This window comes from Peromyscus eremicus, chromosome 9, assembly GCF_949786415.1.
Source record: "Peromyscus eremicus chromosome 9, PerEre_H2_v1, whole genome shotgun sequence".
NCBI classification, from domain to species: Eukaryota; Metazoa; Chordata; class Mammalia; order Rodentia; family Cricetidae; genus Peromyscus; species Peromyscus eremicus.
In genome coordinates this window covers 45,172,451-45,199,995 of record NC_081425.1, presented here as the reverse complement: position 1 = coordinate 45,199,995, position 27,545 = coordinate 45,172,451, and the positions used below count along the sequence as shown (strand labels likewise).

Below are 27,545 nucleotides of genomic sequence, written 5' to 3'. Positions count from 1 at the left end.
CATTGGTTTTTTTGTCTGCATGAATGTCTGTGTGAGGGTGTCAGAGGGAGCTCCAGACAGCTTCCAGCTGCCATGTGGGTGCTAGGAATTGAACCCAGGTCCCCTGGAAGAACAGCCAGTGCTCTTAACCACTGCACCATCTCTCAAGCCCCATATACATATACATATATATATATACATATATATGTATATATATATATTTCAGGATGCTTCTTCGGTGGCATGTTTCCATGTTGACCCTCAGATAACCTTTGGTATTAGTTGTCCCCCCCATTCCCTCCATTTCCTATCTCTTCCATACCTCTCCCCATTTAATCCTACTCTAGCTATCAACCCTGCTACACCTTTCCTTAATAATAAATTCTCTTTCCCTTCTCTTGGGATATCCTTCCCTTCCCCCTAGTCCTCCCACTCAGTAGCTAACCTCCATGGTTATACTAATTGTAGAACACATGTTGAAGGCTTAAAAGCTAGCACCCACATGCAAGAGAAAACATATAAATAGTATTTCTTTTATTTTTTGGCAGGGGGAGAGGGTGCTGAATTACCTTAGTCAAAATTATTCTTGGTTTTTTTAAATTTTTTTTATTTTTTTGGCTCCATCCATTTACCTGCAAAATTCCTAATTTCTTTTGTTTTATAGTCTTATAAATAACGCATTAATATCTCATTGTACCACATTTTCATTATCCATTCATTATTTGATGGGCATCTAAGCTGTTTGCAATTTCTGGCTATTATGGATACAGCAGCACTGAACACGGACGAGCAATTGTTTGTGTAGTAGGATGTAGAGTCCTGTGGGTTTATGCCCAAGAGTGGTGTAGCTGCATATTGGGGCAGATTAATTCCCAGCTTCCTGAGGAACTGTCACCTGATCTCCATAGTGGCTGAAAAGAAAGTATATTCTTTGGTGTTTGGCTGAAATGTTCTGTAGATGTCTGCTTGGTCCATTTGATTTATGATGTTATTTAACTCAAGCATGTGTTTTCTATTTAATTTTTGTTGGGATGACCTGTCTATTGGTGATCATAGGGTATTGAAATCTCCCTCTGTCATTGTATGAGGATCAACAAGTGATTTTAGCTGTAGTAGTGTTTCTCTTATGAACTTCTCTGCCCTTGAGTTTGGTGCATAAATGTTTAGAATTGCAATATTCTCTTCATGTATTTTTTCTGTTGATGAGTATGTAGTGTCTTTCCTTATCTCTTCTGATCAGTTTTGATTTGAAGTCTGTTTTTGCCAGATATTAAAATGGCTACATCTGCTTGTTTCTTGGTCCATTTCATTGGAATACCTTATTCCATCCTTTTATCCTAAGGTAATATCTGTCCTTGGTGGCAAGGTGTTTCTTGAATACAACAGAAAGATAGATCCTGTTTTCTAATCCAATCTGTTAGTCTGTGTATTTTCATTGGGGAATTTGTACTATTAATAGTGAGAATTATCAATGAACTGTGTTTATTGATTCCTATTATTTTGTTGTTATGATGTTATGTTGTTTTTATCTTCCTTTTTACTTTTTGTTCTGGAATTGTTTGTTTCTTGTGTTCTTGGGTGTAGTCTTTCCTTTTCTGTTGATTGTGATCGATAGTTTTGTTGGGTATAGGAGTCTGGGCTGGCATCTGTGTTCTCTTAGAGCTTGTAGAACATCTGTTCAGACCCTTCTGGCTTTTAGAGTCTCTATTGAGAAATCAGGTGTTATTCTAATGGGCCTGCCTTTATATGTGACTTGTTTTTTTTTTTTCCCTTGCAGCTTTTAATGTCCATTCTTTGTTTTCTGTTCCTGTCTGTTTGGTGTTCTGTATGCTTGTACCTTGGTAGGCACCTCCTTCTTTAGGTTGGGAAATTTTTCTTCTGTGATTTTGTTAAAAAATATTTTCTATGCCTTTGACCTGGGTTTCTCCTCCTTCTTCTATCCCTATTATTTGTAGATATGACCTTTTCAGAGTGTTCCAGATTTCCTGGATGTTTTGTACCTGGTTTGTTTGTTTTTTGTTTTTTGTTTTGTTTTGTTTTTTAGATTTAACATTTTCTTGCACTGAGTATTTATTTCTTCTACTTTGTTTTCAAGACTTGAAATTCCCTCTTCCATGTATTGGTGAGGCTTAACTCTGAGGCTTTTGACTGCCTAAATTTTTCATTTCCAATTTTATTTCAGTTTTGGTTTTTAGTGCCTCTATTTCTTTGTTAAATTCTTCCGTTTTCACATTTGTTTCATTATTTCATTCAACTGTTTCTTTCTGTTTTCATGGTCTTCATTCCTCTTTAAGGTCCTTGAATATGTTCACAATTGCTGTTTTGAAGTCCTTGGCTTGTGCTTCAGCTCTATTACATTTCTTAGGGCCTTCTGTAATAGGGTTATTAGTTTCTAATAGAGGCGTGTTATCTTGGCTGGTCATGTGTTTTTATACTGGAGTCTAGGCATCTGGAGTTAAGATGATTAAGATGTTTCTAGGTTTTGACATCTGTTCTTGGCTTTGTGGGGTGGGTGTCCTGTTCTTTGGTTGCTGTTGCCCTTTCTGGATCCTAGGCAAGTGATAGATGTGGGGTCTCTGGCAGACAGTGCTTCCACAAGTCTATGGGTGACAGAAAGGAATGGAGATGGGCTAGGAGGAAAGGCAGAGAGTACCTGTGGCAGAGAGTTAGGGGGATCTGGCTCACATGAAGAGGTGGGGTCCCCAGGGAATGGGGTATGGTGGGAGGAGGGGCTCCTGCAAGTAGGCCACAGTAAGAAAAGGAATAAGTCTGGAGAGAGAGGGCTGAAAGGCCTATGGGGCCCTGGATCTGTATTAAGAGGTGGGGTCTCCAGTGAATGATGTTGAGATGGCAGGAGGGGTTCCTGAAAGCAGGACTAGGAGTAAGTCTGACAGAGAATAATGAAGGTCCAGAGGGATAGTGAAAAATCACTGACCTGAGTCAGAACCTCATGTAGCCACGGGGAGCGGGTGTGTGTGTGTGTGTGTGTGTGTGTGTGGTCCAAGGTAGAAAGTGTTTCTGGGCATTTGCTGCTGACACAAAGGAATGTCGATAAGCCAGAAGGGAAGGCTTGGGGGCCGGGGAGAGCTGAGCTGGGGCCCAGCAAGAAGTGGAGTCCCCAGGGAGTGAAAGTAGTGTAGGAGGGGGGACATGTGCAAGCCAGCTGCTCCAAGACTCCGGTGAGACTGGAGAGATTATGAGGGAGGACAGAAAGGAGAGTGGAAATCTGTTCTTCTGTCTTTTCAGTCTAGGGTATGTGTTTAGCCATCTTCCAAGCCTCCACTATGGTAGTTTTCAATGATTTGACTTATGAATTTCTTTTGGATGGAGTCCAATAATAGGCTTTTTTAAAAAAGTAGATAATGACTGTGTATCAATTCTAATGAATTATCAGTAGATGGCAGTCATTGTTTTCTTTTCGTTCTTTCTTTTTTCCTTTCCTTTCTTTAGGTTCCACCATAGAGATCCAGAAAACAAAATAAAACCAAAAACACCCCCCACCCCCCACACACACACCAAAAAAAAAAAAAAAACAAAAACCCCACAATCTTCTCCAATTTTTTTCAAGAATAGTTGGTGTAATTAAGTGTTATGTAAGAGTTCTTCAACTGATGTTGATTCATGATTCAGAAATAAATATCAAGAAATACCAGTTAGTTTCTTATCATATGAATCTAATGTTCTTCATTCTTTATGTTATGTCATCAAATATTTGAGGGAGGACATTACTAGAGTTAGTGAATTGAGGAAGAGGCAGTATTTCTGGCTTTCAGTTAAAGCAAAAAGGTAAAGCTAAAGATCAGTAAAGAAGCTGGAAAGTCTGCTGAAGGTGGAACTTGAGTTTCAGGGAAAACAAAGGGTGAGTTGGGGTATGCAACTGTGTCAAATTAAGGAATGTACCAAGCTCAGTGGGGATACATCTTCACAGTAAGGCATGATTTGAAAGTCTGAAGGCTTCTCCTAAAGCCTGAGTGAGGAGGGATATTGAGTACAATGGGACCAGTGACCAGCTTTAGGCAGATTGTGAAGTGGCACTGGTTCAGAGGGGAGAGAGTAGACTTTCTAGGAAGAGAAGTCCATCTAGCAGGAACTTAGAGCATGAAGTTGGGTTCCCTCTTGAATCATGCAAATAGGGTGCTGGAGCCACCTGAAATAGTTCCTCAAACAGGGAAAGTGGGTACAGTAGTGTGAGTAAAAAGAAGAAGCTCAGTGGTAAGATATCACGCACAAGGTCCTGGGGTCAATCCCCGGCACTAGGAAAAAAAAATGGTTAACAATCTAATTTGATTCTGACATGATATATAAAGACATGATTCTTCTCTTTAAAAAGTAGTACTCCAGCATTAAGTGGTACTAAAATAACATGAATTCAACTCACATCACAATAGCTGACTGTAAGTTCCTTGATCTGTTTGTGCCTCAGTGAGCTTTTGGTGTATATTTACCTCAGAGTCAAATGAGTTTACATGTTAAATACTTAGAACACTACCAAGAGCAGGATAAATATTATATATAATGCTTAAACAAGTCTGAAGTACTTAGCATCCGGCACAAGTAGGCATGGAAGATGCACTTAGCACTGTAGTCAGTTGGAAGCATTGAGCTTGCTGTAGAGTATGCGTTTTCAAGGCAGGTAGGGAAATTAAGGATGAAGTCTTTGACCATAAGACGACACAAATAAGCTAGAGAATGTAAGATTTGGCTCCACCAATACTAATCTGAGGCAGTTCTGTGTATGATGAGGGAAGGACATAGAGCAGAGGCATGAACAGGGAATGAACTCAGAACCAGGAAGACATCAAGAGTGAAGGAAGTTCCAAGTGAGATTTGAAGGGAGTGACATGAAGACATAAGAAGGAATTCTAACTTCTCACATGCATATGACCGTCCACTAGCTAAGCTTTCGGAGTCTCTTCTACTTGTTGTAAGATATTTCTGCGTAGGTTTCAATCGTCTTGCTTCAGAAGCAATTCAGTTTTGATTTTCCTTCTTATTTTTATGTAACACATCTCAGTCTTAAGTTTTAGTTTAGAAGGCATGTGTAATTCATGTGTGAGTGTGTGTATGTGTGTGTGAGTGTGTGTGTGTGTGAGTGTGTGTGTGTGTGAGTGTGTGTGTGTTGTGTTGTGTTTAATCCTTAGAAAAGATGCTCAGTGATTGCTGAAACTTCTCTGTGGAGGTTTCCTTGCATGTGTTTAACATTTAGGATAATGTTTCATTTTTTTGTCTTGGAAAGTTTGGGATCATTTTAGTACTGGTTAGATTTACAGCATCTATAAAATATTGGGGTTTTGTTAACAATTAGAAATTTCCTTCTGCACAGATGTTAAATAGAAGGTGGTAACTTCTAATCTCAGCAGTATTTGTGAATATCAAGTCCACTTTTTCATCCTAGGAATGTGTATCATTTCCTCTGGACAGACCAATTCTGTGCTGTTTGTCCTGACCCCACAATGGCCTGTTCTGTCACCTTTCCACTCCTGTGAGTGCAGTTCCCTCTTCCTTTCTTGATCTTATCAGCTGCTCCTAAGAAAAGGGTAAACAAATGTCTTCAAACCTGCCTAGGACTGCCCTGGTTAAAGTAACACTGGACAGAAATGATGAAATGTTCTTGGAATCATTTCTTACTTGTGCTGATCAAAATCTTCTTCAACACAGTACTGGAAATTCCTGCTAATCCATAGTAATTACTCAGTGTATGTCAGCTATTGCGTGTGTGTGTGTGTGTGTGTGTGTGTGTGTGTGTGTGTGTGTGTGCATATATACATACAGGAGTATGTTATAATATCTTTAATTATGACCTTGGCCCTCTGAGGCTTCACAGATAAAGATACAGAAGATAAAAGAAAAAACTTCCTCAAGCTCCAACAGCTAAAAAGCAGAAAAAACAAAATTTAAATATAGTTTTTCTTTCTTCTTAAATCTCACTTAATTATTGTGTTTAATTATTGATACTCATAGTGAGCAGTCTTTAATCATCCTTGTCCTGTGTTTAATAACTGTTAAGATCATGAATATGTGTCAGGAAAAACGAAAAGTGAAACATTATCTCTGTTGTTTTGTAGGAGTAAAGAAGGTGAACTAATCCAGGGAAAGGAGCTAGTAAACAAAGAATGTCAGAAGACAGAGAACAGAAGAAGGAAGGCATTCCTAAAGAAGGTAAGGGAGCAATCCCAATAAATAGCTGGAAGATCAGCAGCATTGACAAAAATGAGTGAAAGGATCATGGTGGTAAAAATGGGAGCAAGTTAGAGGAGGAGGAAGCAGGTATATTTCCTCAGGAATAGACATAGACAGGGTTTATATGCTTTGTGTAACATGAAAAAACAGGACTATACAACTAAGAAATGCTGAGACTATGTGTGAGAGGGAGGATTCCCATAGAAGAGCACACCAATTGGTTATCCAATACCAAGTGGTCAGCCCTGAAAACATATATACAGGCTACATTATACAGACCAAGCAGGTTGTGCTTATGCATTTATCAATATATATATGTGTGTGTGTATATGTATGTATATATGTATGTGTGTGTTTATATATGTTAATACATATGTGTATTAACAACAATTAACTTTTAAAAAGACCATAAATTTGAAAAAAGAGTGAGGAGGGGTACATGGAGGTGCTTAGAGGAGTTTATGAGTAATAATTTCAAAACATAAATAATTAAAAAGACAGGACTACAGTGAAAAATAATCAACTCTAAGTGGTTTTCACTTGCTGTGATAGCACTGTAATTACAACATGTGCAAGAGTTCTGGATTAGGAAATTAAGACAATCACATTTACTCTGTTCTATAGAGAACTGGTACAACACTGAGGTAAGCAACCCAAGTGACATTACTATGGCCTTGTTCTTGATTTTGCTTAGGGCCAGAAAGGGAGACTGTCAACCCTAAAGTTAGTTATTTATAAGAAAAAAACATTGTTTTTAATGAACTTATAGAAAGAAATATGACTTCCTTAAAATATATGCATTTAATTTTTATTAAATACCTTATTCTTTATCTAGCTATGAGCAAGGAAGACACGTCTTCATTAACAGATGTTGTAGAGCAAGTTGCAAAACAACAACAATCACAAACATCCGAAATAGAAAAACATAAGAGAGTTCTGTTCCATTTGCAGGTAACTATTTCATATATTCTTTGAAATGTCTCTGGCTTCTTCCGAAGTTTTAGTGAAATGTTGCTTATGAAGACTAACCAGGAAGGCCTTGCCACACAAGCAAGAGAATCTGAGTTTGATGGCCCATGTAACAAAGCCAAGCATGGTGGTGTGTCCTTGGGCTGTGGAGAAAGGCTGATTCCTGTGGCTCATTGGCCAGCCAGCCTACCCTACCTGGCAAGTGCTAGGCCTGTGAGAGACCCTGTCTCACAAAACTGAGTAGATGGTGCTTGAGGAACACCACCAGAGGTTGTCTTCTAGTTTTCACATCTATAAACATACACACATGCATGTGCACAGACACACACACACACACACACACACACACACACACACACCCCAACAGTAGCACCACCACCACTACCACAAAAAAGAATGGTATTGGGAGGTTCATTTTAAATTCATATTTATTCCCTCAAGTTTTTGTTCTCCCAAAGTGGTCTATATGAATATTCTGGGTTTATAGAATATCTCACACTTCCATGCAGTGTCATTGTAGCTACAATGTCATTATAGCTATAATGTAAGTACATAAAACCCACCACTTCACATAGAATCATTTAAAATTCATCCTATGGCATTTTCCCATAAAACCATAAATTGAAGTAAATTAGTAAAACCATGTAAGCCAGTAAAGCTATGGTGTCTGAGTGACTAGCTGTTAGTGAACACCTTAAGTAGACTTCCTCTAAGTTCTTTCCTCTTCATAATGTTCTCTCATCATTCTACAAGGAACATGGGGACCATCTTCGTCTTGTATGAAACGTAATGGAACATAATCACACTCTGTGAATATGACTAGAGAAAGGCAACGGTGTTTGTAAAGGTGTTATTACAAAGGCCGTGGAAATGAGAAGAGCAGGCTTCAGAGCTGAGCTGTCCTGCTTGCATGGCTAGGTTTGCATATTTAGCTCTACGACTGAATTTGCTAGTGCCTCTTCTGCCTCCTTTGTAAAATGGAGAGAATAGTGAGAGATGATTGCAAGGGTTTTGTGAATATCAGAGTCCACTTGTAATTGTATATCAGTGTCATTGGTGGGGCCACAGTGGACAGTAAGACTTGATTTTGACACTTACTTAAGTATTAATGTATTCACAGATACATCATGGTAATAATTGTGTTGATATACTATAGATGGTTTATATATACTAACATTATGTTAGTCACTCCTAAAATATATTAGCAAAATAGAATTTAATACAAAGCAATGTCTTAGATTTCTATAAAGAATTTTTATGACTTCTTTTTATAAAACTTCAGATGATATTTTATTTATGCTGAGAGCCTATTTTTGAATAAAAATTTTACAAAACATTATATTTACTCTTGCATTGTTCATCACCTGTGGGGGAGGGAGACAAAAAAATCAAACAAATAATTTCATGCCACATGGCATCCTCAATGTTAGAAGCATGAACTTCGTACAGATTTAACACAAGAAAGACTTTTCACTAAAGAAGTGATCTTTCAAAGTCAAGATTTCAAGGACAGTTGGAGTATTGAATACTTGGGACAAGGTTCAGAGTGAGAAGTTAGGAGGCTAATATTCCAGAGAGTTCACAGAGGCCTGCCATAGCCTTGGCATGTCCACAGCACTGGAAGTACTTCGGCAATGCCATAGCATAGAGAAGCCTTGCGAAATGATGGAAGCTTTATACAGTGATAAGAGACTTGTATTTTATTCTGAAGTTGATGAGGTCCAAATGGATTTTAAAGCAAAGATTCAATAAAAAAAACTATGTTAAAGAAAGAGAATTCTAGGTCCATAAAAAGTACTTGTTACAACATCTACTTAGGACAAAAATTCTCAGCAAATTAGGAATAGACAAGAATTTTCTCAATCTAAAGGAAAAGAACATCTGTGTAAGAGCAACCATATGCCTGAGGCTGAAGTAATGTTTTCCTCTAGTGATCAGGAACAAAGCAAGGTGCTTCCTTTCATTTTTATTCAAATGAAGAAAAAGAATATATCTAGACAGGATGAAGTAAACTTAAAAAGTTATTCATGTCATGGTTACCTTTAGAAAAATCCCAAAGAATCCTGAAAAAGCTATTAATATTAATAAGGGAGTTTTTTTAAGTAATAGAATGTCAAGACTAATATTTTAAAAACTGTATTATATGTCTATTTATGGGCAAGAGATGATCAGAAAATTTTAAAACAACATCATTTATTATGGTACCAAAACTGTGCAGTTAAGTAGAGATGAATTTGGCAAATGTTTAAACAAGCCAAGTATGAATGAAAAAAGTTAAAGACCTAAAAGATGGAAAACTATACCATTTTCATGAATCATGAAAATGTTAGTTCTCCCAACTTTATACCTAGAGTAAAAGCTATCTCAAGCAAAAATACTACCTCAATTTTGTTTTGACCAGCTGATTCTAGAATTGGATAGAGAGACAGAGAACCTACAAATGGCCAAAACAACTTTGAACAACAATGTTGGAATTCTTATACTGCCTGGACTACTTTCCAGCACAGCAGCCAGTTTTCTAATTCTACAAATACCAACTAGATCTAAATAGTTCAGTCTATTCTGACATTACCTGACGTTAGCATCAGCCCTCACATGCACACATTCACCATTACACACATAATGATGACAGATAGACAGACAGACAGACACATACATACATACATACATACATAGACTAATTAATAAAATTTAAAAGTCAAAATCCATCAGATTTCAAAATGTAAAGATTTGGAATTTATTGACCTTGATTGTATCTTAATAAGATGGAACAGAGGAAGAAAAGGAGAAGTCATGGTAGCACTTCTGTGTTTCTAATTTAAGGGTGGAAATAGATAAAAGAAAACATGCTAAAGCTAGTAACAAAATATAATGGTCTTACATTACTTTAAGAAAAAAAAGAGATGACCTAATTGGTAGAAATGTTATGTTTCCCTATACCAAGTTTGCATGCTCTTATCATTAATAACTTGATTGTAGCCAACAGAACATCTGTTCCCTTTTCTTATATATGTGTCCATCATTTCATAAACATTTATTGAGCTTCTACTTTGTGACAGGCACTGTCTTAAGAGGAAGGTGGTGATGAAGAAGACAGACAAGGTTCTTGTAGTCACAATTCCTACTTTCTAATAGAGGAAGAAAACTGTAAGCTATTTAAAGGAGAGTTGCAGATTGATATGTTGCAAAGGAGGTAGGATAGGGTAATATGTGAGAGTGATGGGGAGGGTGTGAGTAGTTACTTCTTATTTCAGTTTAACCAAGGTTCCCCTGAGGAATATAACAACTGAATGTGAATCGTGAGGGGCAAAGGATTTTAAACAATTTTGTTTACTATTGTTGTGGGATATTTGTACACTATGTGAGGATATATTGCTGTGATTGATTTAATAAAGAGCTGAATGGTCAATAGCTAGCAGGAGGTATAGGTGGGATTTCCAGGGAAAGAAAGGAAGAGGAGGAGGAATTGAAGGGCAGGAGACACAAGGAAACGTGGAGGAAGCAGGATGGGTGCTACATGACAGAACACAGATTAATACAAATGGGTTAATTTAAGTGATAAGAGCTAGTGGAGACAAGCCTAAGCTAAAGGCCAAGCTTTCATAATTAGTAAAAAGTCTCAGTGTTGTTATTTGGAAGCTGGCTGGTAGGACATAAAAAACTTGTTACATATTATTATTGCATGTTTGTGTGGCATGTGAATTCGGGCACCTGCATGCTACAGTGAAGGATGGATGTCAGAAGATAACTTTGGAGTTGCTTGTCGTTTTCCATCATGTTGTCAGGCTTGCAAGCCTAGCACTTCAGCTGCTGACCTGTCTTGCTGGCCTGAGGCAGAGAATTTTATGGTAGATGGATCAACAATTACAGATGTCCTTAATTAAGAAGGAACTGGGCATAATGGATAAACAGGAAGGATGCTGGGAAACAAGAGTGTAGTAAATGAGTAGGAGAGGCAGCAAATAGGGATTAGGATCAATGTATTGGCTTTATAAGCCACTTGCAGGGATTTAATTGTGTCATTAATGTGACAGGACACCATGAGAGGTTTGAGCAGGGAAGTGTGCCATGTGCTTTATGTTTTAAAAAATTTTTTCTGTTTACACATGGTACCTAGCTGGTGAAGAGGGGCAAGAATGGAAATAAGATGAGTCAGAAGTCAGGCTGTACCACCTATGATAAAGATATGTCAAAAATAAATTTGAGGTATTTATCTATTTATTATATGTTTGTTTATTTATTTATTTATTTATTTATTTATTGGTGCTGGGGATGGACCCCAGGGCCTCATGTGTGCTATACAAATGTTCCGCCACTGAGCTACATCCTATCCATATATTCAAGATTTTATTTTGATATCCCAATCATCGAGCTTTGTTGAAAGTGGCAAATAGAATGTAGAGGCAAATGAAAAGAATCAGGAATGACTTCTCAGCTTTTGACTATCCAGTGAAAACCAGTACAGTTTTCAGACATCAGTGGATCTGTGGGAGGAGTATGTTTGGTGTGTTTCAGATATTGGCTGAATATGTTTGCATAGTTGAGATGGTTCTGCCAGGAAAACACCAGAGGAGTCTTACATAGAAGGGTTTGAAGTGAGAGTTCACTTTTTATCATGTCTTTCGTCCAACCCTTCAAATTGACTTAAAGAGAGTGACAGTAGGAGACAGAAAGAAAGAAGGACGACAAGTGTCCTGCAGTTATTTAAGTGGGATTTGATGTAGAACTGGATGAACAACTAAATACAGAAACAAAAAGGCTATAGATTAGACAATGGTTGTTTCTCAAGGTGGTCCTGTGGATTATGTTTGTGACTGTGCTGTGCTGATGTGTACTTCTGGTCTCTTTATCTGTATACTCACACTGTGACATATCACTGTTAGTTGACAGATCCTGTAGTTGCCTTTCTCCTTCAGAACTCAGGAAATAGCCACCCACAGTCGATTAGGGTGTGCTGTGACCTCACAGTTCTACAAGAATTCTGTGGTCTCCCTCCCATTTGATGCTATGATGTCTGGGCCCCTTGATTTCTAGATCAAGAACAACCTTGCATTACCACTTTACATTTGTCAGTGTTTTCCTAACACAACATGCAGGCCAGGCCAAGCCAAACTAGGTCACATGGTATAGAGCTTTCCCCTTCAAACAAACAAACAAACAAACACCATATAATTCAGAGAAATTCCCTTTGTTCTCAGGCTCTGAAAGGAAATAAGGTCTACAGGCTCCCATGTGTGTCTTCAGAGCACCCTCCTGGCTGTCTGTGGGTATGATGCTCTAACTCTCCTATTGCTCTCTAAGTTCCCAGGGCTGGCTATGAGTCTGTGACTCCCAATAAGGCTCATTCTGAAGAACAAAGTCATGTTAGCTTTCTTTCAATGAACCTGTTTTCTTTTGTAATTTATAATAGTTATGTGTTCCCATTGTGTTGAACTCATTTCCACCCCTTGAGGCTGAGTTTGGTCATGTGACTAGCTAGCGTGTTAGCCCAATTGAGTCAAGCAAAAAGCTTTAGGAAAGCTCTTACATAGTCACATGTCCACTTTTTTTGTGTGTGTGTTTGCTATCATGAGAAGAACATACCTCTGGAGCTTAATACATATAAGACAAAGCCAAAACACCCCGGCCAACCCAGTTAAAGCCAGCCTAAATCATTTTCCAGCCAGCCAGCACTCATTTAAGACAGCTGGTTCAGTCATTCCCTTCGCCCCACTGCCCTCTCCAAGTGGCTTCCTTTCCTCCTCCAGTTAGTCCACATTTCTGCTTTCGTTTTCCATGTGTTCTACTGCCTTCTCTATTTCCCATCTCTCTTCAGTTCTCTTCTTCCTCTCTCATGATCTTCTTTCTAGTTTCATTACACCACGCACACACACACACACACACACACACACACACACACACACTCCCCATATGAGAGAAAATTGTTTTGTCTTTCTGAGACTAGTTTATTTCACTCAATATAATGGTTTCCAGTTGCATACATTTTCCTGAAAATGTTATGATTTTAATTTCCTTTGTTGCTGCACAATATTCTCTTGTGCACATGTACTATATTTGCTTTCTCCAGTTATCTGATGGACATCTCGGCTGGTTCCACTTCCTGACTATTGAGATTAGTGCAGCTGTAAACATGAAAGCAATTTAGATTACTTCAGGTATGAACTCAAGAGTGGTGTAGCTGGATCATAGCGTAGCTCTGTTTGTAGAAATATTTCAGAAATACATACTGATTTCTATAGCAGCTGTACAAGTTGACATTCACTTTACCAGAGAATAAAACTTCATCTTTCCCTATATCCTCCCAAGCATTTGTCTTTTGTTTTATTGGTCATAACCATTATGACCAGGATAAGATGGAATCTCAAAGAAATATTAATTTGCAGTTGGTTGATGACTAATGAGGATGAACACTTTTTCAAGTATCTATTGGCCATCCATATTTCTTGTTTTGAGAACTGTCTATTCATATCATAAGCCCATTTATTGATTTGGATTTTTGATATTTAATGTTTATAATTCTTTATATATCCTAAGCATTAATCCTCTGTCTAATGTGGAGTTGGAAAAGATTTCCCCCATTTTATTTGTTGATGACTCTTTCCTTTGCAGTGCAGAAGCATCTCAATTTCATGTGCTCTCATGTCAATTCTCGGAATTATTTCCTGTGTTATTAGAAACCTAGTCAGGAAAGTCCTTGTCTATGCCTGTGTCCTCCTGTGGGATGATGGGCGTGTCTGTGTCAGGAAGGGGCGTATGGGATGTGTGTGCTCATATGTGGGAGTACATGCATGTGTGTGCATGTGCATATGGAGACCAGAAGTCCATATCCGATGTCTTCACACAGTAATTTTCTCCTTATCTTTGGAGACAGGGTCTCTCAACAAATGCAGAGGTCTCCAAGTTGGCTAAGCTGGCTGGTTGGCCAGTTCCAGAGATTTGCTTCTCTTTGCCCCAGTCCTACCCCAGGGCTGAGTTTGCACTGTAGAGTTCTTTTTTACTCTGTTGTGTAGGCTTATTCCTGGGTATTTTTAAAGCTATTATGAATACAATTTTTCTCTTTGATATCTTTCTTGATGCATTTGTTATAGAGAGAAAGCTACTAGTCTTGGTGTAGTGTTTTTTTTGTTTTGTTTTGTTTTTTGTTTTTTTTCGAGGCAGGGTTTCTCTGTGTAGCTTTGTGCCTTTTCCTGGAACTCACTTGGTAGCCCAGGCTCGCCTTGAACTCACAGAGATCCACCTGGCTCTGTCTCCCGAGTGCTGGGATTAAAGGCGTGCACCACCACCGCCCGGTGGTGTAGTGATTTTTTTTGCCTTGCTATTTTGCTGGAAGTATTTATCATCTCTAACAGGATTCTGGTAGAATATTTAGGGTCTTTTGGGTGCATTGGATTATGTTATCTACAAATAAGGATAATCTGACTTCTGCCTTTCTAGTTTGTCTCATTTTATCCCTTTCTCTTGTCTTATTATGCATACTGCTCTCACAGAGGACCAAAGTGCAGTTCCCAGCTCCCATGTCAGGTAGCTCAACTGCTTGTACTTCCAGCTCCAGGGGATCCATAACTTCTTCTGGCCTCTGTGGATAATGTACACATGTGCAAAAATTTACACAAAGGTACATATATATCTATGCATAATTAAAAATAAACTATTTTAAAATTGAAAAGAATTTTAAAGAATGGAAAGAGTAGGTACCCTTGATCAAAATTTTAGAACAAAAACCTTCAGTTTTTCCTTTATTAATATAATGTTGATTATATGTTTATCAAATATAGCCTTTACTATGTTGATGTATGTACCTGCTACTACTAATTTCTTCAGGATTTTTTTTTATAAATTTTTGTCAATATTTATTAAACTTTAACAATAGACTTTTGTACATTCACTGTTGTGATCTTGTGGTTTCTTTCAAGTCTACTCATGTGCTGAGTTACTCTTCCCAGTGTACATGTATTGTACCAATCTTACATCCTTGGAATGGAACCAACTTGATCAACACACATGATCTTAATGTATTCTTGAATCCAGTTTGATAGAACTTTATTGAGAGTTTTTGTACCTATATTCATCAGTGATCTTGGTCTACAGTTTTCTTTCTTCCTTCTGTTCTCAGTTCCAATCTGCTATTGATATCATGATGATGCTGGCTTTATTGAAGGTGTTTGGTAATGTTCTTTCCCTTTTTATTTTATGGAAGAGCTTGAAGAGCCTTAAGTAATAGCTCTTAAAGGCTTGTAGAATTTGACATTGAATGTATTTAGACCTGGAGTTTTCATTGTTTGAAAGTCTTTTTTTCAATTTCTGGCTTAATCTCAGTGGTGATTATGGATCTGTTTAAGTTTTTTATATTTTATTTAATTTTGGCAAGTCATCTATATCTAGGAATTTAACCATTTCTTCTAAATTTTCTAATTTCTTGGAATATGAGTTTCAAAGTACTCCTTAATGATAACCTGTATTTTATTTCTATATGTAGTAATTTATCTTTTTTTATTTCTAATTTTGTTAACCTGTGTCATCTCTCATTTTTCCCCATTTATTTATTTATTTGTGTGAGTGTGTGTCCCTATATTGGTGTGCCACTGTGGAGGTCTGAGGACAACTTAGGGGGGTCATTCTCTCATTCACTCTCGGAGGATCAAACTCGAGTTGTCAGGCTTGGAAGCAAGCACCTTTACTTACTGGGCCATCTTGCTAGCTCGTAGCATTTTCTTTTGGTTAGTTTGGCTAAGAATTTGTTAATATTGTTTATTTTTTCTTTTCTTTTTTTTTTTTTTCGAGACAGGGTTTCTCTGTGTAGCTTTGCGCCTTTCCTGGGACTCACTTGGTAGCCCAGGCTGGCCTCGAACTCACAGAGATCCACCTGGCTCTGCCTCCCGAGTGCTGGGATTAAAGGCGTGCACCACCACCGCCCGGCTTGTTTATTTTTTCAAAGAGCCAATTTTGTAAGTTTCTTTTAAACTACTTACAAATGACTAGTTTATGCTATGATCTTTATTCTTTCCTTCCATCTGCTGCTTTTAAGTTAGATTGTTCTTGGTTTTCAAGGACATTGAGGTACATCATTAGGTTATTTATTCCAGCTATTTTAAATTGTTTCATGTAAACATTCATTATAAACATTCCTCTTAGAACTGCCTTAGCTGTATCCCAAGGCTCTAGTAAGCTGTGCATTCATTTTCACTTCTGCACTAGTTACTTTTCTTTTCCTGTAATAAAACATCAGGTCCAGAGGCAACTTAGAGAAGGAAGAGTTTATTTTGGATTATAGTTCTAAAGGGAGAGTCCACAATAACTATGAAGAATGGCAGCAGGAAAGTAGAACAGGAAGCTGAGCAATCTCATCTTCAACTATAACTAGAAGCAGAGAGTGAACTGCAAGTGGGAAGACACTTTAAGTTTCCAAGCCTGCCCTCTAGGAAGGTTGTACTACCTCCCCTAGGACCTCTGAAAGGAGTACCAAGTGTGCAAATACCCTAGCTTAGGGGGACCTTTATTATTCAAACCACCACAATTCAATTCAAGGAACTTTTCATTTCTTCTCTAGTTTCTCCAGTGACTCACTCATCATTCCAACATGTACAGTTTAATCTCCATATATTTCTGTATTTTTTAATTGATTTTTAGTTTTGTTTCACTATAATCTGATAAGATACAAGAACTTATTTTGATTCTTTTGTGTTTGGTAAGACTTAATTTGTGTCCTGGAATGTGGGCTATTTCACAGAAGGTTCAGTGGCCTGCTAAGAAGAATGTGTGTTCATTTTCTCTAGGGTGGACTATTTTCTATATACCTGTTAAGTCTGCTTGATTTTTGATGTAATTTAACTTTAACTGTGCTACTTTTTAGTTTGAATGAGCTATATATAGAGAGATTGAAATCACTCACTCCTCCTGTAGCAGGACCTAGCTGACATTTTATGCCCATTATAGCAGCCTCAATGTTTCATGTATGCATATGTACAATAAATTTGGCTCAAAATCTACTTTATTGGATACTAGAATAGATATGCCAACTTGTTTTCAGTTTCTGTTTGCTGGGTAGATTATCGTTTTCTGACTCTCAGCCTGTGAGTATCCTTGCCGGTAAAGTATTTTTCTGGAGATAACAGAAAGTTGGATCTAGTTTTTTTTTTTTTAAATCAGATAGCCCATGTCCTTTTACTGGTGAATTGGAGTCATTTACACTTAAGGTTATTATAGACAGATGTTTACTAATTGCCATAATTTTGTTGGTTATTTTTCTGGTTGGTTGGATAATTGTTCTGTACTATCCCTCATATTAGTATCAGGGTGCTACTAGTTTATTGAATTGCATTTGATGGATTCCTTTGTTATCCATCCTCTTCTGAAATTTATTCTTCCCTGTGTTCTTTTTATTAAGACTGTCTCCTTTTCTTTATATAGTATCCCTTCAAATATTTTCTGGAGTAATGGGCTAGTGGTCATGATTTCCCTTGGTTTGTGCTTGTTTTGAAATATATTTCTCTCTCAGTTTGGAAAAGGCTTTGCTAGATATAATATTTTTACCAACTCCCATTTGCATTTACTAAATTTTAGATCTACTTACATTTTTAAAAAGACATGCCTCATATACTTATTGATCTAGCAGACAAAATAAATTACACAGCCCAGGATCAAGCATTCCTAGGTTCAAAGTCAGGATTCCAGAGTCTGTCTCCTTTCCTATTTAACATCTCCAAACTTCAGTTTTATCATTTGTACGATAGTGATAATAATAACTGTTGAGGGTGTTAGCAACTCATCTCTGCTTTGCCTTCCTTCCATCTCCTTTACCTTTCCCCCTATTGTATGTTGACCCTTATTTTTTTTCTGTATAAACCAACGAGTGTCATAGCAGAATCACCTAGCAGTTCTGTTTTACATTTTGAGGAGTACTCACACTGATTCTGATAGTGAGTGGCTGGACTTAACTACATTTCTACCACCAACATGTAGGTATTCCCAGCCCTCCATCTTCTAGCTGTACTTATGATTGCCTGCTTTCTTAGCTGCAGCACTTGGGAAAGTGGACCCTGCCTCTCACCTGGGCAGGACAGTAGAACTGACCCTGTTGGCAGTGTGGGAGAGCCAGCGGGCTGACCAACCCTGCAACTACCCAGGCCCAGAACCAGGGTTGTGTGTTGGCCCACCACAACATCCACCCTATTTGTGATCTGCTGGAGCATGGGGGAGGGGGGCTGGGGTCGGTCCTCTGGACCCATGGCTGCAAGATCTCCATGACAGGGCAACAACAGGATGTCCAGGAAGCATCCCAGTGAGGGCCCACATCCATGGTGTAGCAGAGACCAGGGGCCTTGAACCAGACCAATGATTCTTTGTGATGAATGCCTGCATGTAAAAATGTATGGGTAAAGAGGTTTACTGAATGATTCACTGTGTCACACTGGAGCTTCCATAATGAGTTTTTTCCCTTTCTCCTTTTTTTTTTTAAACCTTTCTTCTCTTAAATTATATTTTGTTTTATTTGGGGCAGGAGGAGAAAGGTGGGTAGGATTAGGAGGCATGATGTGAAAGAGACAACGAATAAATAAAAAGAAAGTTAAAAAGGAAGCAGACAACAAATGCCCTCCTTTGCTTTTTACACAGGTAGCCAGCAGCAGAAGTGTGCTTAGTTTCATGTGGGACAATTTAGTTTTCCCTTTTCAGAAAAACCAAGAGAAGTAACTCAGTGAATACATATCCTGTGTTTAAGGAGACTTAAAAGTGTGTTTCCCCTAAAAGCCACTTAACAGAGAAGTACAGCAACCCCCACACATAGGAGCAAACCTGACCAAAATCAGCTCCCTGCTCTCAACCATATGCATCACCTGGCAACACCAGCTTCTCCCAGGCATGTCCATGATAAATAACACTGTATTGTATGTCACTGAGGTTTTGTGCTACGGCAATTGATAACTGATACAAATAAAAATAGATTAGGAAGGGAGGAAGGAAAGTCTGATTTGGGGACATGATGAATTTGAGGTAGAACATGATGAATTCGAAGTGACCCACGAATTTGAAGTGACCTGTGAATTTGAAGTGACCCGTGAATTTGAAGTGACCCGTGGTAGTTGGGTATAGAACTGAGTAGCCACACATAGTCTGTGAACCATCAGAAGAAAATAGAAAAGATGGAACTATTTATATAATTACTCAGTCCATACATATAGAATGACAAGAAGAAATATGATGACTGAACACTGAGGAAGCCCTATATTTGAAGGAGTTGTTGAAACTGAGAAGTAGTAAGAAATGACTGAGGAGATCCAAAGAAAACTGGTGATATGAAAACTAGATTTTAACAAGGATGTGTGAGTAAACAATGACTGATGCCCCAGGAAAGCAAAATAGATCCTTTACATTTATTTTACAAGTGAAGAAAGTGAGATTTGGATGGAGTAATTAAGCTTATGTGTGGTCATAGAGATTGGTAAAAAGCAGTAAAAGTACTGGAACCTAGTCTTTAGGTTACTTAACTCTGGGCTATATAAATTTTACCATACTGTCTTATTTGAAAGAATACTTCTGGTATCTATAAACACAGTTTTTAAAATGACCAATTATCTCCTTTATGCATAAGATGGTAAATGATATAACTTTAATACCTGAGAATTAGATGAGCAAGTAAGAGATATACAACTGTGGGACCCTTCTGTGATTCTAAAATAAGTGCATATTATGCTATTGCGTGTCTCCTATTATGAATCATTTTTCCTATATCTTATAAATGTATTTTTTATATTGTGACTTCTTATGTGCATTATGAGTTAAAATAATGACTTTCCTCTCTGCTGAATACAATGAATTAATCATTAATGATATTTATGAAATATATTACAGATTGAACTTCATGATCTTGAAAAACAAATAGCAGCTATTGCTGCAGAAGCTAAAGAGACAGAGAAGCAAATGCACCAACAAGATGCTGCCATGGAGAATTCCAGACTTCATTGTGGACTCTTGGAAGCTCAAATTGAGTCCTTATATTCGGAAAGTGTAAAGCTGAAATTTGATACAGAAACAGCCCAAGAACAATTTGAGGAACAAATGATAAAATATAATGCATATTATGCAAAAATAAAAGCCTATAAAGATAGTTTAGTAGAGACAGAAAGCAAATGCTCATTTATGACTGAACTCTATGAAAAACGAGAGCTCATCAAAAACTTAAAGACAATGAAAGAAGATCTTAGGGAAGATCTCCAAAATCCACAAGGAAGATATGCAACACAAATACAGGTTTGAAGTGTTACTTATCAAACTCTTCTCTGTTGTTTGTAAGTATAGATAGCAAATAATAATTAAATTAATCCAATACCTATAGTTCTACATTTAGAAACAGTTTTCACAATTTTTAAAACTTAAGTAAGTACATATAGCAATCAGATATATAAGTTAAATAACAATTTCCCAATGTGCAGATGCTTAAAGGAGATATAGATTATCTGTGGCTGTGTGTGTGTGTGTGTGTGTGTGTGTGTGTGTGTGTGTAGTCACATATTTATGTGTATTTATGGTCAAAATCACAGTGAACAATTAATCCATTTACTGCAGAAAGTGTAATTCATGAAAAATGTTCACCCTCTGTTTTGATAACTAGACTGAATAAATTCATGTGATTAATGCTGTTATGCAAGCCAGTGGAATTCATAATTGCACAGTGGGCATCTTTGTATTCCTCCTACTAATCTTTGAAAACCATAGAGGATACAGACTTAAAATATCTACCACTCCTTGCTGGAGAATGCAAAAGTACCCTTTGCACTGTTGCCAGGGAATCATCAACACAACCACTACTTTCCTTTGTGTCTTATTTTGTTTTCAAATCCAGGTTTGCTTTGTGTAAATAATGGTTATTTTGTATGGCTATAGAAGTAATGTTTTAATCCTGTTTTCTAAATTTAAATTTTGATTAGGCTAGTTTTCATAAATTATGAAAACACTGAAAGTTTTGGATTTATTTTGACCATTGGGTTTTTGACTTGTATATTTTAAATTTTACAAATATCCAGGAAGACATTTCAAAGCTAACGAATAAAATTATGACAGTAAAAGATTCAATCATTGAGAAAACATATTTTATTGAAGAAGAGAAAAAGACGCATGAAAGACTAAGAAAAGAAATAGAGGTGAGTCTTAACTATTTATATTTAAATATTTCATGAGACTGTGTCTTAAACTTATGCTATATTTGTATTTCTATAACTTACTTTTGATTTTCAAAACAGCCAGAGAACAAGAAAGAACTTGACTAAACATAAGCTATTAAAATATAACAAGAGATAACACTTCTTTCAAGTCTGTGAACGTATTCAAACAAAGCAAGTAGTCACATCAAATATGGTCTACACCAGGTATGACACATGCCTATAATCCTAGCACTTGGAAGGGTAGAGTTTGAACCAGTTTGGTCTACAAAGTAATACCATGTCAAAAAAAAAATGATATCTGGTTTAGAATTCTCTGGAATTTGTCCAGGTCTCATTCTGCCAACCACTTAGTACCTAATTAATGGCTACAAAGCAAAGGCTTAGATGGTCAAAAAGGATGACCATTCTAGATATTGGAATCTTGAAAAGAGAGCAAAGAGCCGTAGAAAGCATTGTTGCTCTAAACTTCTTGATTTCATATTTACAACTCTCAAGAGTCAAGTTTAAAAACAACGAATATCTATACAAAATGAAAATGAAGGCAGGTACTGTGGTTCTTGCCCATCAGCCCAGCATTTAGGATACTAAGGCAGATGGATTGCCATAAATTAGAGTCCAGTCCTGGCTTTAGAGTGAGACTCTGTCTCCAAACCAAAGCAAATAAATAAGGAAAATGAAAGAGAAACTAATTTCTTAACATGCAGTGCCACCCTAGACATTTGTCATTTGTGTGAATGGAGAACAAGTATGGAAAAGAATGTGCTGTTAATAGCAAATGAAAAATAATTTTTACCTTCAACACAATAATTTGACATGATATGAAAACACCTAAATAATTTTAACATGAAAAGCCTTTCCTATACGTATTTTCAGTTAAAAAAAAACCCACCATGATTTTATCTTATAGATCAGTAGGAATTCAAATTAGATTAAGCATTTCATTTATAATTGTGTTCTTTTACACATCAATTTATTAAAATGTTGTAAGGTAGTCTATACATGGTGTGAAAGTAGAAAAACGATTAATGAGACAGAGAAGAGCTCTAAAAGTCGTTCCTGTGCGTGACTGACATAAACGGAATGAGCTAAACCGTGCCAGTGGGATGGTGGTGCAGCAGGTGAGTGTGCTTGCTGCCAAGACTGACAACCTGAATACCAGCCCGTGAAGGAAGGACAGACAGACCATGCTGGTGCAGCTTATCCTCTGACCTCCACATGTGGGCCATTGTGGCATGCACTCACCCACACACACATGCATCACAGCACACAACATTACACCATACCCACTCCCCCACCCCCACACAAATAAATGCGACAACATCGGTTCAACTATATAGAGAATGCTAAGTTGAATTTCCATCTTATACTACCTATGCTTATACTCATAAGAGCATTCAAGAAATGTAAGAGAAAATTTAACTCTGTATTAAATAAACATTTTTAAAGACAAAAATACCTTCACAAACTCTATGGTTAAATAATTTTACTTCCCTAACACTAGAGAGGACAGACTCAGCTCTTAGAAAGATTTGTAAGACATATGAAAGAAGAGAAAAAGTCAAGGACATGTCAACAAAACAGAAACCCAATGACATAGAAATAATTAGTTAAGCGTGTGGATCTAAACAACAAATCAGCAAACAAAAAATGAAAAATCACTTTAACAATTTTTCTGCATTTTCTTTTTGAACAATATGGCATTTTTATTTTTAAATTGTCCTACAAATTAGGTTTCCAGTGAGATTTGCATATGCACTTCATTGTGGTTGTTATTCTTTCTCGTCCTCTCCCCTCCCCCACCCTCTTCTTCTCTGTACCCTTCATCCCCAGTGTTCCCTTTCACTTTGGGCTCTTGTCTTCCATGCCCTCCATTCAGGGCTCTTTTCTCCAGGCTCTGATTTCCTGCCTTTTACTTACATTTGCCCCAACATGAGACACATAATCAGCAGTTAGAGGCGAGGATCTACATATGAGAGATAAAGTCTGGTCTTTGTCGTTTGGAGCCTGGATTATATCACTTACTATAATGTTTTCCAGTTCTTTACATTTTCACATAAATTTCATAATTTCACTTTTCTTTTTAACTTAATAAAATTCTATTGTATGTACATACTACATTTACACTATCCATTCATAGGTTCTCAGACATCTATTTCTTTGTTATTATAAAAGAGAGTAGTGATAAACATGGCTGTGGAAGAATCTCTGTAATAGGATGAGCCCTTGGGCATATGCCCAGGGGTGGTATATCTTGGCCATGTGGAAGTTCTATTTTTAACACTTTGAGAAGCATCCACACTGGTCTCCATGGTCACGGTACTAAGTCACTTTCCTACCAGCAATGAACAAGGGCTCCTCCTCTTCCCACATCCTGTCTAGTATTTGTTTCTTTTCTTGATACCGTTTAACTGGGGTGATACAGAATCTCAGAGTAGTTTCAATTTGCATTTCCATGATGGCTAAAGATACTAAACATCTTAAAAATACTTACTGCCATTTGCCTTTCTTCTTTTAAAAATGGTTCATTAGCTCACTTGTTGATGGCACATTTTATTTTTGGAATTTCATTTTTACAGTTTATGTTTTGTAGACATCAGTCCTCTGTTGGCAGGATAGGATAGCAAAAATTTTCACCCATTCTGAAGCTATCCATTGAGTTTGCTGTGTAAAACTTTTTTAAATTTCATGTTGTACCATTCGTTAATCTTTCTGAATATTTCTACTGATATTGGGGTCCTAGTCAGAAAGCTCTTGTCTATATGTACTTCTTGAAGTGAAATGTATTCTCCGTGTTTTCCTTTAGCAAGTTCAGCATTCTCTATTTTAAATTAAGGTCTTTGACCAAGTTTGAATTGATTTTTGTGCAGGATGAGAGATATGGGTCTAATTTCATTCTTCTGAAGGTGACTATCCAGTTTTCTAGTACCATTTAACAATAAAATATTGATAATTAAAGCTGTAATGGGGTTTATTTAGCTACAAAATTATCAATATTTATAGTTGGAAAGATGAAAAGCACCTTAATTTTAATACATCCTTTATATGACTGCAAATTGCTGAAAACATCTTGTTAAGAAATTTGATATTATGTAGTAAGTTCTTATAATAACATGTTCTTAGGTGCCATTGTTAAAGAGAAAGTACTTACATTTTAAATGCTTGGCTTAATTAATTTTGATTAATATCTGCACACATCAGAACCGTCTCTCTTTTTTTAAATTTTATAATTTAATTTAATTTTACATATCAGCCACGGATTCCCTTGTTCTCCCCACTCCCGCGGGCCCCCCCCCCCCCCCCGCCTTCCCCCCAGCCCACCCCCCATTCCCATATCCTCCAGGGCAAAGACTCCCCTGGGGATTGAGTTCAACCTGGTAGATTCAGTCCAGGCAGGTCCAGTCCCCTCCTCCCAGGCTGAGCCAAGTGTCCCTGTATAAGCCCCAGGTTCCAAACAGCCAGCTCATGCACTGAGGACAGGTCCCTGTCCCACTGCCTGGATGCCTCCCAAACAGATCAAGCTAATCTCAGAACTGTCTCTTAATCAAGACATTGAACTTCCCGTACATGTTTAGAAAGTGCTTTTTTGTTTCTTTCTCCATGAAATTGGAATTTTTAAAAAAACTTTATTGATAAATCACTACATGTAATACTATAATTTAGCATTTAAAGCATCAAATCCAAAGAATTTTAGTATACTTTCTGCCTGGTGTGATCATCACCAAAGTTAATTTTAGACAGTTCCATCACCCTTTTGTTAATTTAATTTTTATCTCCTGCTCAAACTGAGTGATTTCTAGTGTTTTTCTTCTTGATTACTTATTTTTTTTTTCCATTTTTCTCTCCAGTTATTGAGATCCACTGAATTTTTCACTTAAGATTTAATCTTTTGGTCTTTGAATTTCCACTTGATTTCTTAAATTTTCTGTTTAAATCCTTTGCAAAGTATTTCTTCATCTTCTTATGTTTGTGACTTTCTGTTGCATGTGTATCGTGACTGCTTTGAACTGCTCATCAGATAACTGTGATGTGGTTACAGAGGTGTTGGTGAATGGTGAAGGTCATTTCTTACTGAGTTTGAGATCTCAGTTCTTGGTATGATAACTAGTTTTCTATTGATACCTGCATGTGTGGCCTAATAGCTTTTAAGACCTAGATCATAATCACTTCCAGGCAGCAGCTTAAGTTCACATCTTCCTGGTAGTCTCTGTCGACACCCATTGGAGAGTGAAGAGTTTCTTTTCACTGTGAACCAGGTGTGGGTGTTCTGGCTGGCCCTCCAGACCTCTGCTGCTAACACCTTGTCCTGCACTTGACAGGTGCCTTACCATTCCACACACACCCTCTGCTCTAATTATACATTGCTGTGTTGGCCCTGAGTACTGGTCTAGGGAGATAGCTGAATGGTTAACAGCACTTACTGCTTTTATGGAAGGCCCAGGCTTTACTAAGCTTCCTCTGCTTTTACTACAACTTGATGAGAGTAGTGTCTTCATGGGCTCCACTGATTCCAAAAGACTTAGCTTGTTATTACTTAGAAGGCAATACAACTCAGGACTGCCCAGTTAGCCCACTGAAGCCACTCAGCAGGTGGATTGGAGAACTTCAATATTACTAGCAATGATATACTATGGGATTGTTTTAGTGACTCCTCATGTGTGGGTGGTGGAGAGCCACATCTTTTTTTGTGGTATTCATTTTGAGGAGAAGAGTTACTATCTGAGAGTGTTCGGTCTTGGGAGGCTGCCATTTTCTTCATTATCTGTCTGGAAAGAGGCGGTTTCCCTGGAGACTTTTCCCTTCGAGTATTTATCGACACTTCTGATGGCTGTCTTCTCAAGAACCCTCTCTGGAGTATGTAAGAGAAATGGAAATGCATGTCATTCCTAGGGCCTGAATTCTCTACCTGTATTTCTTTCTTCTCTCCAGTTTTTCAGAGGCTTCTGATATTTGTTTTATGTTCGATATTTAGGGTTCTTAGTCACAAAGAAAGAACCAGCAAATGAAGACATTTCTATTTTGCTAGAAACAGTATGGAAAATTGGTACTTTAAATGCTAAAGAATAAGAGGCCATTAATGCTAGATTTTGAGGAATTAACCCTAACATCTTCCATTTTTAAATTTTTTCATCATAAAGTTTCTTGCTCTGAAATTTAATGACTATTAAGCTTAATAGGGCTAGCTGTATTTTGAGCTTTTCAGTTGTAGTTTTATTGCTTCTAATATATTAAAAAGTAATCCTCAACTTTGTCACAATGTCATATTCATAAATTTAAGTTAAAATTTTACACAATAATTATTAAAATGAAAAACAAATACATTTTTGAAAACAGTTGTTCTTACTAATTGTTATTAACTAATCATTGTTGTTCTGAAAATAACCAAATTTTTTTAAGAAGGTTGAATTCCAGTACTGGGAGGCTTTACTAGTTATTTCTTCCTGTGAGTACTATTTTCTATCCTTCCTGAGTTTTGTTATCCACAGCTCTGGGACAGTTCATAGGTAATTTTTTTTCCTTAACTATACCATTGTTTGTTCTAATCTTTAATGTTTTCAAACATTTATGCATTGCATATTTTAGAGTCTGTATTCCTATCCTTTACATTTGTTGTTCAAAAAATAGAAACGGTCTTGAATTTCAATCTTTATCTGCAAAATAATGTTTTCAGTATTTCTAGGTCATATGTGAAATGGGAAAAAAAGACATTTCTAAATATTTATCCCTAAACGTCTTTCTTTCCTATTTTTATCTTTATATTTTTAGAAGATGGAGGCAATAATAAAATATGAGTCACCAAGAAAAACTGAGAGAGCATGAACACAAAGCTTCAAATATAAAGCACTTAGCAACAGTATGATTTTTTTTTTAGCTTAAAGCATAACAAGTGTTATTTGCCAAAATAAAGAAAAAACTGGAGCAGTTTAAGATGATTTAGCAATTGATGAGTGTTGCAAGCAGTATTTTGTAATAACAGACATTCTGTAAAGCACTGATGATTTACTGTTGCCTAAATTTTGTACAGTCTGGCCTTAACATTTTAAAGGGTAGGGAAAATTAGTGCACTTCAGAGCCACTACAAAGAGTGTTTGAGTCAGTACCACATGACACTCATCTATACAACTGACAAATACATCCATTTATTGATGTTAAGAATAGAAATGATTACAGAGCCAGGAGCCAGTCAATCCATATGAAAACTCCAAAGAAGAAAAGGAGAAAAGGGGAGCTAAAGGCAGTATAAGAATTATTCAAGTAGGACCA

At 37.1% G+C, this 27,545-nt stretch overlaps 1 protein-coding gene across 3 annotated transcripts in view; it reads left to right on the top strand.

Moving 5' to 3' along the window:
* Positions 1-27,545, top strand: part of Ccdc122 (coiled-coil domain containing 122) — a 50,323-nt gene that overhangs the window by 4,415 nt on the left and 18,363 nt on the right. The window contains exons 2-5 of one of the 3 annotated variants that reach the window (XM_059273303.1): positions 6,045-6,138; positions 6,995-7,110; positions 19,975-20,373; positions 21,147-21,263. In XM_059273303.1, coding sequence (XP_059129286.1) covers positions 6,093-6,138; positions 6,995-7,110; positions 19,975-20,373; positions 21,147-21,263 — 678 coding nt within the window. In that variant the 5' untranslated portion in view covers positions 6,045-6,092. Of the gene's footprint in view, positions 1-6,044; positions 6,139-6,994; positions 7,111-12,295; positions 12,396-14,615; positions 14,744-19,974; positions 20,374-21,146; positions 21,264-27,545 lie in introns of those variants that run through there. The other 2 variants (XM_059273304.1, XM_059273302.1) reach the window with 2 other exon arrangements.